The sequence below is a fragment of the Mus caroli genome, unplaced genomic scaffold, assembly GCF_978045245.1.
Source record: "Mus caroli unplaced genomic scaffold, Mus_caroli_1 scaffold_6, whole genome shotgun sequence".
NCBI lineage: Eukaryota > Metazoa > Chordata > Mammalia > Rodentia > Muridae > Mus > Mus caroli.
In genome coordinates this window covers 21,180,017-21,196,554 of record NW_028227261.1, presented here as the reverse complement: position 1 = coordinate 21,196,554, position 16,538 = coordinate 21,180,017, and the positions used below count along the sequence as shown (strand labels likewise).

The 16,538-nt window shown below is 39.9% G+C and overlaps 1 protein-coding gene across 2 annotated transcripts in view; it reads right to left on the bottom strand.

Moving 5' to 3' along the window:
• The window catches only part of Kdm1a (lysine demethylase 1A), a 54,932-nt gene that overhangs the window by 18,000 nt on the left and 20,394 nt on the right, over nt 1–16,538 (bottom strand). The window contains exons 3-9 of one of the 2 annotated variants that reach the window (XM_021160225.3): nt 14,728–14,787; nt 9,793–9,926; nt 6,379–6,457; nt 5,424–5,516; nt 4,587–4,693; nt 2,841–2,922; nt 286–380 (exon numbers count right to left, since the gene is read on the bottom strand). In XM_021160225.3, the coding sequence (XP_021015884.1) occupies nt 286–380; nt 2,841–2,922; nt 4,587–4,693; nt 5,424–5,516; nt 6,379–6,457; nt 9,793–9,926; nt 14,728–14,787 (650 nt within the window). The remainder of the gene's footprint in view (nt 1–285; nt 381–2,840; nt 2,923–4,586; nt 4,694–5,423; nt 5,517–6,378; nt 6,458–9,792; nt 9,927–14,727; nt 14,788–16,538) is intronic. The other variant, XM_021160226.3, reaches the window with a different exon arrangement.

Below are 16,538 nucleotides of genomic sequence, written 5' to 3'. Positions count from 1 at the left end.
TTGGCTAGGGCCAATTAACTGTGTGGCCAGCCTTCAGTCAATTCCTACAGACAAAATGCCTAGGCAGACATGTAAATTTGCACATATACCATTATCTCTTCCTAAATAACTCAGAGTTAAGAAAACAGCTAGAAAAACGTCAATTGTTTCTAAGTCTATATAGTCACGCCATGCTCATCTCTCTTCTCAGTCTGTATACTCATAGCATGCTCAGTCATACAGTTCCCTAAAATGATTTCCAACCAAACCAAAGAAATTTTGAAAACCTGTTTGTCATCAACTTACAGCTTGTCCATTGGCTTCATAAAGTGGGCATTTTTGCTTGATCTTGGCCAGTTCCATATTTACTTGTTTGCTGACGACAGCCATGGGATTCCCTCCTAGGAAAAAACTCAAACAAAGTCAGCCTATCCTTGAAAAGGAAAACCTCAAAGTCAAATTTTCTTTACTCAAAACAAAAACTTGCTAAATTCAGCCTTGGTGGCCTATGCCGGTGCTGCAGCCCTTTCAAGGTGAGAGACAGGAAGACGGAGTGGTGTCCAAGGCCAGCCAGCTATGCAATGAGACACCCTGCAGAATAAGCAAGGGCGGGCATAGAACTCAGTACTAGAGGTGGTCTCCCATTTTCAAGGCACTGAGCTGGATCCCCAGCAGCACTGCCAAAAAACCGAGTAAGCAGCTGACAATGCAGGGTGTTAATTATATCTTCTGTTCTAAAGCTCACAGGGAAAACGTAGACCAAGGTGAAAATATTAAATAAGCCAGGCACCTTTAATCTCAGCACTTGGGAGGCAAAGACAGGTGGATCTCTGTGTTTGAGGCCAACCTAGTCTATAGAGTGAGTTCTAGGACAGCCAGGGCTACACAGAGAAACCCTGTTCAGAAAAACCAGGGGGGGAAAAGTTATATTACTCATAATCCTTTAAGTTAATGTTTTAATACAGAGCTTTCTGCGATTTAGGTGTACAGGGCTTCACATAAAAGGGTTATAACCCATTCTGCAATAGTTATAATTTAGCAGTACATTGCAAACAAGTTATGCTATGAAGCTATAATTCTTAGTGGATATTCATGTCTCACCATATAATAATTTAATCTTCTAATGTGGTTTCTAACGCTGTGCCATTAAAAACAATGTTGTGTTGGAAATGATCCAAACACAGCATCACTCACTGGTCTGTTTCCTTAGGATAAATTCTTTAAACTATAAAAAGATGCCCTAGTGTCAAAAGACTTGTACAATTCACATTTTTCTGCCTTCAGAAAGTATAATTGTTAAGGTACCTTCCACTAATAGGAGATAAGGACCTGCTGTGATTTGAATATACTTTGCTCCCTCAAAACACAGGTTGGGCCAGGTTGTAGTGGCGCATGCCTTCAATCCTAGCACTTGGGGGTGGGGACACAGAAGCAATTGGATCTCTGAGCTCCAGGTCAGCCTGATCTACAGATTGAGTTCCAGGACTTTCAGAGCTACTGAGAGAAACCCTGTCTCGTTAGAACAAAACAAACTCAGAACCAAAACAACAAACTCAGGCTGGAGTTGAATTCCCACTTAATCCTCCTATTCAAAAGGTAAACGCTTTGGAGAGGATATAATAGGTGAACTTGACTGACTCTTATTAGCCTTAGGAGGGTGAGACATAAAGGCACTCACATACAGTTTCTTGCCATGTGATCTGAACTACCAGAAACTATTAGCAAGAAGCCTATCAGATCACTGCTCCTTTGGCCTAGAACCACAACTATAAGGAAAGTAAGTAAACTCTCATTATGACTCTGTCTGTGCTGTGTCCCTATGACTCACTGTCTGTCTGTCTGTAGTGTGTCCCTAAGACTCACATTGTCTGTGCTGTGTCCCTATGACTCACTGTGTCCCTATGACTCACTCACTGTCTGTCTGTGCTGTGTCCCTATGACTCACTGTCTGTCTGTGCTGTGTCCCTATGACTCACTCACTGTCTGTCTGTGCTGTGTCCCTATGACTCACTCACTATCTGTCTGTGCTGTGTCCCTAAGACTCACATTGTCTGTGCTGTGTCCCTATGACTCACTGTGTCCCTATGACTCACTCACTGTCTGTCTGTGCTGTGTCCCTATGACTCACTGTCTGTCTGTGCTGTGTCCCTATGACTCACTCACTGTCTGTCTGTGCTGTGTCCCTATGACTCACTCATTGTCTGTGCTGTGTCCCTATGACTCACTCACTATCTGTCTGTGCTGTGTCCCTATGACTCACTCATTGTCTGTGCTGTGTCCCTATAACTCACTCACTGTCTGTCTGTGCTGTGTCCCTATGACTCACTCACTGTCTGTCTGTGCTGTGTCCCTATGACTCACTCACTGTCTGTGCTGTGTCCCTATGACTCACTCACTGTGCTGTGTCCCTATGACTCACTCACTGTCTGTCTGTGCTGTGTCCCTATGACTCACTCACTGTGCTGTGTCCCTATGACTCACTCACTGTCTGTCTGTGCTGTGTCCCTATGACTCACTCACTGTCTGTCTGTGCTGTGTCCCTATGACTCACTCACTGTCTGTGCTGTGTCCCTATGACTCACTCACTGTGCTGTGTCCCTATGACTCACTCACTGTCTGTCTGTGCTGTGTCCCTATGACTCACTCACTGTGCTGTGTCCCTATGACTCACTCACTGTCTGTCTGTGCTGTGTCTCTATGACTCCTGTCTGTCTATGGTGTGTCCCTATGATTGTGGTAAGTCATTATGACTTACTGTCTATGAGTCCCCAATTAGTATATTATAAAATTAACCACTGGTTTAAATGTAAGCTCTTTCTCATTTTCGATTGTGTAATGCAGTATCAAATTAAACTACTTACCAAGACCTGTTACAACCATGGCGCCAAGATCAGCTACATAGTTTCCTTTGCGAAATGTAGCAACCCGTCCACCTACACGATCCTGTTTGTTAGAAATGAAATGGTCAAAGTCATTTAGCCTGTTTTAACCATAACTAAGCACACTACAATACTCTACTCTACTCTACCTGAAACTCAGCTATTCTAAGTGCACAGGACTCACAAGGCCCACTCAAAACATATATGCTTATAAATCCATCAGTAAACAACTCTCTCCCGCGTGAGCTGATGCTCATCCTTGGATCACTACAGCCCTTTGCAGTGGGGATGAGAATCACAAGCTGCCCCAGCCAGGGTTAGACTGATGCGCTCCCAGAAGGCCCAGCAGTCTGGGCCATGGATGCAGTCACTGGTTATTGTAACTGCATCTTTGGATCAATAACTTCTCTGACAAATGTCCTCTGCCAAGGAACCTAATGCCCAGGAACACAAACTGGTAACAAGAGATTTTAGTCCTAAACAGGTCCAGGCTTATGTCTACTGATTAAGGTTTCGGGGATAGAAAAACCTTACTGAGTTACAGTGGTAACTTAAAATTATTGAAAATATCAAAGCACCCTGTAAACTTGAATACACTACAAAACCTGCAGAGCAAATCTTACGAGCTATAATGTGGGAAGGATCACAATGAGCTGCTATGCCTGCCTTCCTTTACTCTTAACACATGGTACAGAGTACATACAAAAGCAACAGCCTATCAGGAAAATCATTTTCATTTCCCCATGTTCTATTTAAATATTATTTAAAAAATTAAAACTTCATAAAAAGCAATTTTGAATTAACTACACATAGTATTTTAAAGATTTTATAAAATGCTTAAATGTTTAGGTTACTAAGAAAGTTTCTTTCATTTTTTTAATTAAAAAATCAGTCACTGGAAGGCAAAATATGAAGAAAAAAAAGATGTATACAAACCACTTTTCTAACAGGTCCCTGAGGTGACCTGCTCTCACCCCGCCACCTCAGTTTCTACTCCCAGGTCTGGGATGATGAACTACTTCTTCTAGCTTTAGCTGCTCCTGAAAGACCTGCTCAACCGCAGGTAATTCCCTTTCCCTATCTAGCAAACAAGGGATATAATTTAATAACTGAAATATCACCTCCTACAAGGTTTCTGACCACCCCAAATTAAAGCGCTAACTTTAGAGCTGGAGAGAGAACTCACTAGTTAAGAGCACTGGATGCTCTTGTAAAGGATCTGAGTTCAATTCCCAGCACCCCCAAGTGACTCACAACCAACTCAATCCAGCTCAAGAGAGTGATGCCCTCTTCTGGGAGCCTACACTCACATGTGCATGTAGTCACACCCAGATAAATGCATAAAACACACAATTATACACCTTAAAGCAGACATAGAGTGTTTCAAGTAAAAACCTATCTGAGATTATCCACCCAAAGGACGGACGGAGCCTTTATGAACTCCACATAGTCACTGATCACAAGATCTACTGTCAAAAATAATTTAGCAAAAATATAGCTCAATGGTAGAGCATTTACTAAACTACGGTGTGCAAGGCTCTTGGGTTTGATTCCCCGCACCAAATAACCATAATATAAGCAACAGCTACAGCACCAGCACTAAAGAGCACCCAAGGCTATCCTGCAACACCACAGAAACCAGCCTGGGCAAGCACAGAGTCTCCAATCCTTTTCATTCCTTACCATGTTTCCATTAGATCAGGCCTCTAATCCCAAAATCTAACTCACCCTGGCTTCTAGAAGTGTGACATCCATCCCAAAACTCTGTAGTTGTCGAGCTGCTGCCAAGCCAGAAACACCTGAGCCTATAATAATCACCTTCCCTGTCTTTTTAACTGAAAGGGAGAAAAGAGAACAAAAATTATAGTATTTTATAATTCTGAGTTTGCATGTTTTTTCTTCTCATGAGAACTTTTGGCTTTTTAATGTAATGTCTTAACAATTCAGTTACTTTCAAACTGTAGAGACTGTGGAAATTATAAATGTCAGAAACTTGTAGAAATTAATTCAATACCGTAAACTTGTAACTGAACGTACAGGTCTGAGCCATTATTAGAAATCTGAAGTTCTGTGGCCTAACCACTCAGGAAGGCCTTCACAACTGTACCAATGTGAGCCATTCTCTTTAAGAGTCTCACTTCTGTTTAAGTTAGTATTCCTTCCTGAAAATATTAAATTTTTTCCAGAATATCTTTATCTCTCAGATCCCTGGCAGCAGACATTGCTCAAACAGCATGAATAGGGCAAATACTTAGAAAGCAAGAGGAACCACAGAGGAAAGCCTCAAACCTGCTGCCTGCATCACTGACTTCTCCCATTTCTAACAGCTCTTTAATTCAAAATTTTAAAAACTGGAATTATTCTCTTCCTAAAACCTTCTCAAACAGGAAATTCAAAGAAATGTACATTCATTTATTTATTTAACATTTGACTTATAATCTTGAGATTATTTTCACTAATGGAAATATTAATAAAAGTAAAATGTCACCAGCACCACAAATATTAAACACAGACCTAAAAGTATTACAAAAAGCCACTTAATTCATTTGGTAGGGAAGTCCTTACTTGGTAAGGGTTTTATCCTCTTGTAGATGCCGAAGTTGATAAGACCATGGCGCTCTAAGTAACTGTGAACTCGGTGGACAAGCACAGTATCGCCTGTAGAGCACATTAAAAACATGTTCATATTTCCAACAGTTTAAACAATAAGCTATACTAATTCTTCTCTCTCTAATGTGAAGCCTTCATACATACAACTCATGTGACCCTTGGACAGGTGATGCCTTTAGCAAACAAAGGCACAGTACTATCAGGCTGTAACATAGTTCAAAATGTTCAACAAATGGGGATCGGAGAGAGAGTGCTATTTGGAGACAGTTTCAAGAAGTTGAGGCTGGTTTCAAACTTGCTATGTAGCTGAGGCTGACCTAGAACTAATAACCCTCCTGCTTCTGCCCTAGTATGCTGAGGTCATGGCTATGTGCCCGCATACCTGGCTAAATTGGCATTTTAAAGATATTATGGGCTGGAGAGATGGCTCAGCAGTTAAGAGCACGGACTATGCTTCCAAGGGTTCCCAGGTTCAATACCTAGCATTCACATGGTGGCTTACAAGTGCCTACAATGGAATCTGATGACAGCTTCTGGTGTGCAGATATATATATGAACTAAAAACTCAAATACATAAACAAATCTTTTAAAAAGATGTTACATTACAGATAAAGATATGAACAACATTCATATATTTTAGCAAAACCTTTATAAGACGTTGTTGGTGGTCAACAGAAAGAAAACCAGATAATTAGCTAATCAAATACTAAAGTACTCCATAGGTCAAAGTGAGACAATAGATCTGAGAAAACATTTAGAAACCTCTTAAACACGTGCATCAATACAATTTATAGGCCAAGGAAACAAGCAAAAATCATAAAGGTCACTTCTGCACAGCACAAGATGAAATAAAAGCCATCAGAAGCCACAAGGTTCCCAAGGGACCTTCTCCCATAAACCCAGGACTTACTGTTGTAAGGTGCTTCCAGCTGTTGGAGAGCAGCTTCAAACGTCAGCTGAATCTTTGGGTTGTCCAACCATAACTGCAACTGTTTTTAGATGACAGAAGTTGTATTACACATCCCCAGAAACACGTCACCTGATCAGCCGTAAAATTATCTCTTAAATTTAAGACTCCAGCTATGAATTTTCTATTCTCACACACAGAAGGGTTAGAGCACTGACAAGGAAGCTATTACATAAAACTACACCAATGGATTCTTGACACTGGAGGCTATTTGACCTAAAAAAGAAAAAAAAATTCTAAATAACCAGTAAGGAATAGCTAGCATTTAAACTGGGGATTATATAATTCCAGATACTGATCAGATTTAAAAAAAAAAAAAATCACATGGCTATAATCATGCAGGTTTACAGGGGCTGAAAAGTGTCAATGACAGCCCCTCGGTTTTGGGTTGAACAAGTAAATGAGTTGATAAATGGCGTAAGTGAAAAACCACAGGCAGATTATACTCGGATTCTAGTTCTGAGACAAGAGAAGATAGGAGGCTCGGAGGAGATAAGGTCTGCAGTGTGACAATGGAGTGAATGTATACAAGACTCCTAGAATGGAGGAGACCTCATAATAATGAGTTGGAAAGCATCTGACTACATGGTAGACACAGGAGAAAATCAGAATATTATGTTACTCAAGCCAAGAAAGTATTATGTTTAAGAAAGAAAAAAAGAGCCAGCGAATAATAATTAAATAATTTTCAAAGCTTGCAGATAAGATGCCGAGCGTGGTGGCGCACGCCTTTAATCCCAGCACTCGGGAGGCAGAGGCAGGCGGATTTCTGAGTTCGAGGCCAGCCTGGTCTACAGAATGAGTGCCAGGACAGCCAGGGCTACACAGAGAAACCCTGTCTTGGAAAAACAAAAAACAAACAAAAAAAAGGGCTGGTGAGATGGCTCAGTGTGTAAGAGCACCCGACTGCTCTTCCGAAGGTCCGGAGTTCAGATCCCAGCAACCACATGGTGGCTCACAACCATCCGTAACGAGATCTGACGCCCTCTTCTGGAGTGTCTGAAGACAGCTACAGTGTACTTATATATAATAAATAAATAAATAAATCTATCTTTAAAAAAAAAAAAGAAAAAGAATGAAAAGATTACAACATAGTCAATGTTAAAACTCATAGTCAACATGAGTTTTAACAGAAATTTCTAAAATACACACACACACACACACACACACACACACAGAAAATACAAAGCAGGATAAATAGCATCATATTTAAAGTCTTACTAAAAAATTAACAAGCCCTGTTTTGTAGATTAAGTTCTAACCAAGGAGTTAGTTTGGTTAGATACACCAATTACAAAAGGTGTGACTAGAGCGATCCCACGTTGTGGAGAGCTACAATCAGAAGAGAATGCAGTTTCTCCCACAGCCATGGCTCAAGCCCTTCAACCTCCTCACAGCTGCTTTCTCTTTCCATCCTAGGAAATAAAACTCAGTCACGGTTTTATTTCAATTGTGCTCAAGTCACAAGGATAAAGACCTAACCGAATCAGGGAACAGACACAATCACTGCAGAAAAAAAGCAATCACTAGCCAGAGAAACTTTTATAAAACAAGACATTTCCATTCACTTACTTTACCCCGACTTTCCTGTGTGTCAAAATTCCAGTATAACTGACCTGTCATCTTAGCTATATAGTATTTTTGTGATACAAATTTAGCAGTGATTGTACAACCTAGTAACCAAATTAAAGAAGTGGGGCCTAAAAAGTAAACATGCGCAGAGACATACTCAAAGCAGGAGAAACTTCACGGATAGATACTTTGAGAAAATGACGGGTATGTTAACAAATAACATCTTGCCTTCCCCAATAGCTGATGAATTTTGTTTTGTTCTGAGACAGATTCCTATTCTGTAGCCTACACTAACCTTGAATGAGCTTCTCCTGCTGCAGCCTCCTGACTGTTGCAGTTAAAGGCAAGGTTACTATGCCTGATAGCTAAAGAATTTTTTGGCAAAGAACATTTAAAAGAGAAGAAAAGACCATATAAAAGACTAATAAATACAAAAACAACAGTCAGCAACAGTAGCCTAAGAAATCAAACTAGGGTGGGTTTGCTTACAGTAGCGCACAACTAGTTAATAACACAAACGAGGCAGGGCAGGACAATGAGAGTATATTCTAGTAGATTATCTGTACCAAAATGCTAAAAACGTTTCTAACAGCTGAGGGTTTTAATCCTACTATAACCACTATTAAAATGAGTCTTCTCTTTGGTTATTGAAAAATATGCATACTAAGTTTTGATTTTTACAAATTGAGATTCTACTTACATACACTAGGAATCATGCACACAGCAAGGATGTTCCATACACACAACCAGAATGCACTAAAACCAGCCTGAGGTTAATTACAACAAAGTAAAAATGGAAGTTTATGTTATTTAAATTATGGTCCAACTATCAAGAGAAATATTATAAAGATATTAATCATTAAATCTAGAGGAAGAAGGTAAACCAGGTGACAAAACAGGGTTAGGAGTGCAGCCTTTCTTTCTGTTTGTTTCTCTGAGACAGGGTAACCCCGACCATCCTGAACTCAATCTCATAGACTAGGCTGACCTTGAACTCACAGAGATCAGCCTGCCTCTTCCTCCCCAGTGCTGGGATGAAAAGTGTGTGCCACTACAGCCTGACTGAGGATGCAGGTTTGAAGGGAAAGGCAGTGACTGCTTAAAGTAATTTATATCCGCTGGGGTCTGGCTGGGATATGGCTCAGTGTTAGAACACTTGCCATATAAACAGCCCATCTTTGCACTTCTTCCCATTCCACCCCAAAAAGAGTTGAGACAATTTTTTTTCAATGTAGATTCTTTTTTTTTTTTTTGGTTTTTCGAGACAGGGTTTCTCTGTGTAGCCCTGGCTGTCCTGGAACTCACTTTGTAGACCAGGCTGGCCTCGAACTCAGAAATCCACCTGCCTCTGCCTCCCAAGTGCTGGGATTAAAGGCGTGCGCCACCACGCCCGGCCGTAGATTCTTAATATATTTATGAAGTATGAGAAGGATCCCTAAAAATGAATGCATACAGAAATGAAACTTTATACACATCAGCTCCAGTACCCACTGGATGCCTCACAACTGCCTGTAGCTCCTGTTCTAGGACATCTGATGATTCCTTTGGCTTCCATAGACACCTATGCATTCACATGCAAGTACACACACAAGCACACACGCACAAAACCAAAACCAATAGAATTAAATACCTAAAGGAAAAGACAATTTATCTCTGGCAATAAATTCTGTAAAAAATATATTACAATTTAATTTTTCCCTCCCTTCTATTTGTTTTCCGTATTCCTGATAAAATTCATAGGCACTTTTCAAAATCCAAGCGAAAAACAGAGGCCTAGCCACTTACTGTGCGATTCCTGATGAACAGAAACACCTTCTGTGTCTGCTGAGGCCCACTGATGATGTCTGGGAAACAGGCTGCTTCCTGAGAGGTCATTCGATCATGGGGAAGTCGGCTTTGAAAGGCTGCACCCTCCACACCTAGCAAAGGAAGCAGAGGACCACTAGAACAGTGCAAATGAGCAGAGACCAGCAATGATGAAACCTCAAATCCTTTCCTGCCTGAGAAGAGTTACAAAGCTTTGCCTAATTCAGACTGATACTGCCTGTTAAAAGCTGTTTTGTTTTGTTTTTTTAATTTTGCCTCAAAAGTTAAAATTTCAGGTACTATTTCAAGCTTAACATCTCAAAGTTTAGAGTTTATTAATGAATTATTACTTTACAACAAGCCAATTAGAATATTTTCATCCATCAATTATGTAAGAGTGGATTATATTCTAATTAAAATGAATACCACAGATAGCATACAACTTAGAGAAGAAACAAATGAAAGGAAAGCTCACTAACAGAGGCCAGGAGGAAACATTTAAGCACAGGCCTTCATTTGTGATTGCAGCAGGAAATGGAAAGTTAAAGGTTCAAAACTCAACAAAATTACACAATTTATCAAGAGCAGGATGTATTTATTAGTCCTCACTATCTAGTGTTGGCAAGGGGGCAGAGAAATTAAGCAGACCGTAATAGTTAAGTCAGAAGAAGTCCAAGAATTTATTTCTGCCAGCAACATCAGAAACACTTCACTATATACAAGACTTGCTGCTACACACACTGTATGAGAGTGTACACATATACTACAAATAAAATGAGTTATTCTGAAATTGTTTAAATTGGCTTTTAAATATTTGATAAGCTAGTGATAAACTCATGTCTGTTAGGATTTTGGGAAAGTCAGGCACACGCTGGGGTTATAACTCAAATATCTTAACACTACAGCAGCATCTGAACAGCCCAGCAGGCCCGGGTGCAGCTCAGGAAGAGTACGCGTGCTTAGCTGGCCCTAGGAGCCAATCCCTAGCCCATTTCCACTCTGGAAACAGGAAAGGGACAAGAAAGGGTACAATTTTAGACTTTCTAGATTCGGTATCAAAAGGTAAAACAGGAGGTAACAACACAAAACCAAAGTTCCTACACAGAATAGTAAAAGGTCATGAAACAAGAAGTTAGAAGCAGCGCTGGAAGAGTGAGTTTGGTAAAGACGATTTCTTTGTAGTAAAGAACACAGCAGGCACAACTTTACCTTGAAGACTGTAGCCACTCTCCTAACGGACCTGTTTCCACCGACACTCAAATAACAGTCACCACTTAGAGAAATTAGTAGTTAAGAAAAAGGCCAAGTGCAACTGCCCAGTGCTGCCAGAGGCCACCCATTTTAAATAGCTATTCTAAAAGAGAAGCACCACCCACCACTAGATCTAAGGGCAAAAGCCCTGTGTTCCACATTACTAAACAAAATCAATACTCAATCCTAATTTAACTAACTCCAATCTAAAAACCAAAGATTGTCAGATAACTAAATATGCCTTAAGGGATAAAAATAAAAGCTGTATTTTTGCTGGTAGCATGTGCTATTACTCAAGGAGGAAGTAGTGGTGGAGAAGGTGCTAGCAAGGACAGAAATTTTCTAAAACTATACAGCTTTGATGTCCCTGTCTCCTATCCCCAAACCAAAACAAATGAACAAAAAACAAAAATCAAACTCTAAAATATCTCAAATCCTTATAATGAACAGTTCTCTACTCATTCCTGTTTAGTACCTAGGCCAAACACTTAATGTTCATGTGTTTACTATTAACATGAAAATAATGATTACTATTAAATCTGCATTAAACTCTATTTCTCAGCTGACCATGATGGTGCATATTGTAACACCAGCACTCCAGAGGCTGAGGCAGGAGGATCACATTTAAAGCCAACCTGGGCTATATGACAAAACTCCACTGTAAACCCAACATAACATTAACAGAATTCTTTGGCTTGCTAAAAATAATTTTCTTTCCTAGCTAATACTGTATTGTACCCTGGCTTAAGAGACTTTTACTACAACAGATTATTTTTCAAATGACAGCAAGAAAAGGTATATAGAAAAAAATCCTCCCAAAATTACTTATGACATTTGGTTCCAAGAAGCAAGTGTTCTTTGGGAAAAACAAACAAAACCCTCAGACACTTGGCCAACTCTGGGCACCGGGGCTGTGTAACAACTGGGTAAGCTATTTACTCCACCCCGCGACTACAAAGTACTTCTCCAAACCAGAATTCAAAAATACTACACAAATGCAATTAAGAAGCTAAATAGATGGTATTGCTACATCAGGAACAACACTACTTTCCAGGTCCATCTTCCTGCTCTGACACTGGGACAGCAGGTTCTCAAGGTGAGACAGCCTCTAGGACACTAGAGAGTGCCGACGGCTCAGAGAACAGGCCTGGCACAGACATCTGCAGGCCTGGCTAACAAATCAAGACTCTCAGTCATGATCTTTTCTTTCTTTAGAGATAGATTTTTATTTCAAAGAATGAAGGCCATTATGAAAATTGGGTGACAAGATTGAAAAACAACTCTAGCTTATTTTCAAAGAAAATAAAAGGTTAATTTGGCACAAACTGTCCAGAAACGAAATCAAAACATCTCCCTTAGTGTTTTGATTTAGCTTCCAGAATGAAGCAGCGACTGCCCTGGAAAACCCAACAACCCACAGCAGTCATCTCTACAGGAGCCTGCCTGCCTGGATAGCGACTGTGCTTTTCGTTTTTAAGTAACCGACAGCACACAGGATTCAGAAGTAACTTACGCTTGACTCTGGAATACAGTTTTCACTTTTGTGATTGGGCACACTTGATACAATCTATTATTCGAGTATTTTACAAAGATGTTGCCTACATTTTTTTAGACATTTTTTTATTAGATATTTTTTTCATTGTTGCCTAAATTTTTAAAAAGCCTCACTCAGCCTGCCTAGCTTCAGTCCTGTCTCCCAAACCCTCATACAGTTAAGTTCTAGAATGGTCTTCCTTCCAGTCTGCAAATCACACTGAACCACAATGCCCTTTCTAACCTGATGCCATCTCTGAAAACATAAAGCCTTCCTTTTTAAAGAAACAACGTGCCGGGCAGTGGTGACGCACGCCTTTAATCCCAGCACTTCGGAGGCGGAGGCAGGCAGATCTCTGAGTTCAAGGACAGCCTGGTCTACAGAGTGAGTTCAGGACAGCCAGGACTACACAAAGAAACCCTGTCTCAAAAAAAAAAAAAAAAGAAAAAGAAAAAGAAAAAGAAAGGAAAGAAAGAAAGAAAAGAAAAGAAAAGAAAAGAAAAGAAAAGAAAAGAAAAGAAAAGAAAAGAAAAGAAAAGAAACATCATAGATTTTGCAGGGTGGGTTAACTAGGAAAGACTAACGCAGGGATTTTATGCCACAAATTATTTTTCCCTGATTTTTATAAGATGTAAATGATATTCTGACTTGTGTAAGCAATAGAGAAGTTAGAGAAAGGAGGCCTCTGGTATCACTTGCTTTTGGTTAAATAAAAAAGGTAAATTAACAAGATTTCAGACTTGAAAGTGAAAACAAAAGCCTGATGGGATCTGGATCTATATACAAAATCTTTTCTTAAAATCAGCAGATGTAGCAGGTCCTAAAACAAGTTTAAAATAAAAAAAGAGTAAAGACAGGAGGAAAAAAGCAAAGTCATGAGTTCTCATATTAGATTTTGTGTTTGCGGCAGATGCCTGTCATCAGGATGCAGAACAGTCTATACATCAAGGAGTGAGGTCCTGAGTTCTCACTTCACGGCTGTTGGCTTTGGGCTCTAACTCATACACAGGAGACATAGCTCTATATTGGTTTGAAGGCAGGACGCTAGACAAGATGACCTCAAGCTCCCTTCTAGCTCTAAGACTTAGGAACACACAGCAACATGGATTTTAAGAAACCAAGACACAATCCTGGCTATAAGAAACCCTCAAGATTATCTGCCTTCATTTGGAGAAGAATGCTGACCACTCAGGCATGTTTTAAACTCAGTGTCACATATGTATACAAGAGAGGGCTGAAGGGTTCACAACATTCATGGCCTTCCCGGCAACAACCAGAACTATGCACTATGGTTTCACATGTCCGTCTGCCTACCAACTGCTCTATCTCCAAGGAACTACATCTGATCCAAAATAAAACACAAATATGTCCTGAACCTGCTAGACAAACTGCTACAGATAAATATCTTTAATCTATACTTAAATGAGAGTTGACAGTCTTTAACATTAAGTAATATGTATTCCAATTTTCTCCAAGTGTCTAAAGAAACCAGCTTTTGGCCCTGGCACGCACACACTCATACACTTACTTCAACGACGAAAGGATGAAACACAAACTTGTTATTTCAAATTCTGGGAACAAGCTTAACTGTTCCAAATGATGGCCCTATAAATTCTTTACTTTTTTCCTAGAAGTCAAAATCCATAGTTTGGTCTGAAAGAGAAAACCCTTTGAATATACTTTTTTTTAAAAGGCAACTTTTATGCTAATAATTCAACTGTAAAGTGACTACATATGATTAACTGGGAAAGTGCCCAGCACCAACAATCATACCTGTGTAAGGTGCCACCTGCAGGCTAGAACTAAAATACCTTAGCCTTGTAAAGACCTGAGGCCTGTTTCCTGTCTGTGACTACTTCTGTTTCTCTTTAAAGGTCCCATTATTCCCGAGAGAAGTACCCGCCATCTCCTCAAAAACATGAAGAATGGAGGGCTGAGATCGGCCTGAGGACTTCAACAGTCTGCTTGCCTTTGCTCTGGCTACACTCTCTCCTTACACTACTCTGTCCTGTGGGTTACATCACCCCTGCGGTTCTGGCTACAATGAGAATACCATAGCCAAAAACACTTGCAAGCATCAATCACTCCCTGACCTTGCTAAAGTGGCAAGCATCTAATGCCACCCTCACCTGATGCTTGGCCGTCTCCATACCCTCCAGAACTGTCGTCTTGAAGTCCTCCTGCTTGCCCTGTGGAAGGAAAGAGGAGAACTCAGGGACCTTACTCCATAAATTAAAATAATATCTGGACATAAAGGCCTAATAGCTGGTGACTCAAGAATTTACCACCAACTAGTAAACCCATCAGAAAGCTCCTTCTGTAATCAAGGCCCAGGGAATTACATCATCTTTCAAATTCTGGTCAGGACATTGCAACTTCACATGCTGATCCTTGTTGAAAGGCAGTAGGACAAAGCACACAGTATTTCTAATCCCTACATTTTTGCTGCCACTCTTATTTAGTAAATCTGGGTGGGGATGGGAGATGGGTTCTAATATCCTTTAATTAACTGTTGCTACACTGAGTTGTGTCTGAAATGGGCTACAGGACCTGAAACTGCAACAATTCAGCATCAATTCAAGTCTCTTAATTTCCTATCTAAAAAGACAACAAGCAAATGACTGACAATCTTAGAAAAATAAAAATAAAAATAAAAATCCTGCTCTTATGACAGCAGGGGATATAACTAAAAAATTCAGCTACCCAAAGTAGTTTTGTTTTCCTTCCATACACAATAGACAGGACTGGACTGAATATTCCAGTGTTTCCTCAGTAAAGACATCATATGATGAGAGGCCAAGCTGCAGACACATCTGTTTGTGGGAGGATGGAAACACCCAGGCAACACACTAGGGGAATTTACACCTTAAGCTATATACTAAGCCTTGATATTTAAAAAAAGAAAAAAAAATCTCCTCAATGCTACTTTGTAGAACTTCAAGAATCGAAGCTTTAAATTCAATCTAAAAATATCATCACACAATCTTACACAATCTATCACCAAGGTAGACACTATGACATTAAGCTTCCAGCCCCCGGTACACTGTCGGGAGATCACAGTGTGGCCTATGAAAGCAGGAAAACAATCTCCCAGTGATCTGAACTTAAGACAAGCTTCATTACAGTTTATTTTAAAATGTTCCCACAGGACAGCAGATTGATTATTCCACCAGGGTCTGAAGCAGCAGTAAAGTCAAACAATCAAAGCCCTTATAAAAATGTTCCAAGGTCTATGCAATTTTAAATATCTCCATCCTAAAGAAATACAAGCAATGATTTTTGACAATACTAACAGAATATGCTGGTATGTGGCAGACAGTTTTAAGGATTTTCCTATGCTCTTGTCTAAAGGACCCACTAGGTTCTAGAAGGTTCTTCAGCCTAGATAAGCTACACTGTATGACTTGTTTAGAGGCCCTACGAAACAGCACATAAGCATGATGGGAAGACTGAACTGCTAACCCAATGTACAAGCTAATCTTGAGATCACAGGCCTACAGTTGAAGTCAGAAATGTTCACTCTGGGTATCATCATTTATTCCTAGAAAGTGCTGTGGATTTAAAAAAAGGAAAGACATTGTTCACTTGTTTCTCAACAGAGCTATGAGCTTATAATAGTAAACAAATCCAGTTTAAGATTAACATTGGAACACTAGCTGTTCTCTCTCAAATGATGTTCCTGACTTGGCATAAATGAAGGTTTCTTATCTCAGAGACATTTTACTACTTTAAAAAAAGAAAAGAAAAGAAAAAGTACCCTTTTTTGTTTTTTGAGATAGGGTTTCACTATGTGTGTAGCTCTTGCAGTCCTGGAACTCGCTCTGTAGACCAGAATGGTCTTACACCTGAACTTACAGAGAACCCGTGACTGTCTCCCGAGTGCTAGGTTTTTTTTTTTTTTTTTTTGGTTTTTCGAGACAGGGTTTCTCTGTGTAGCCTT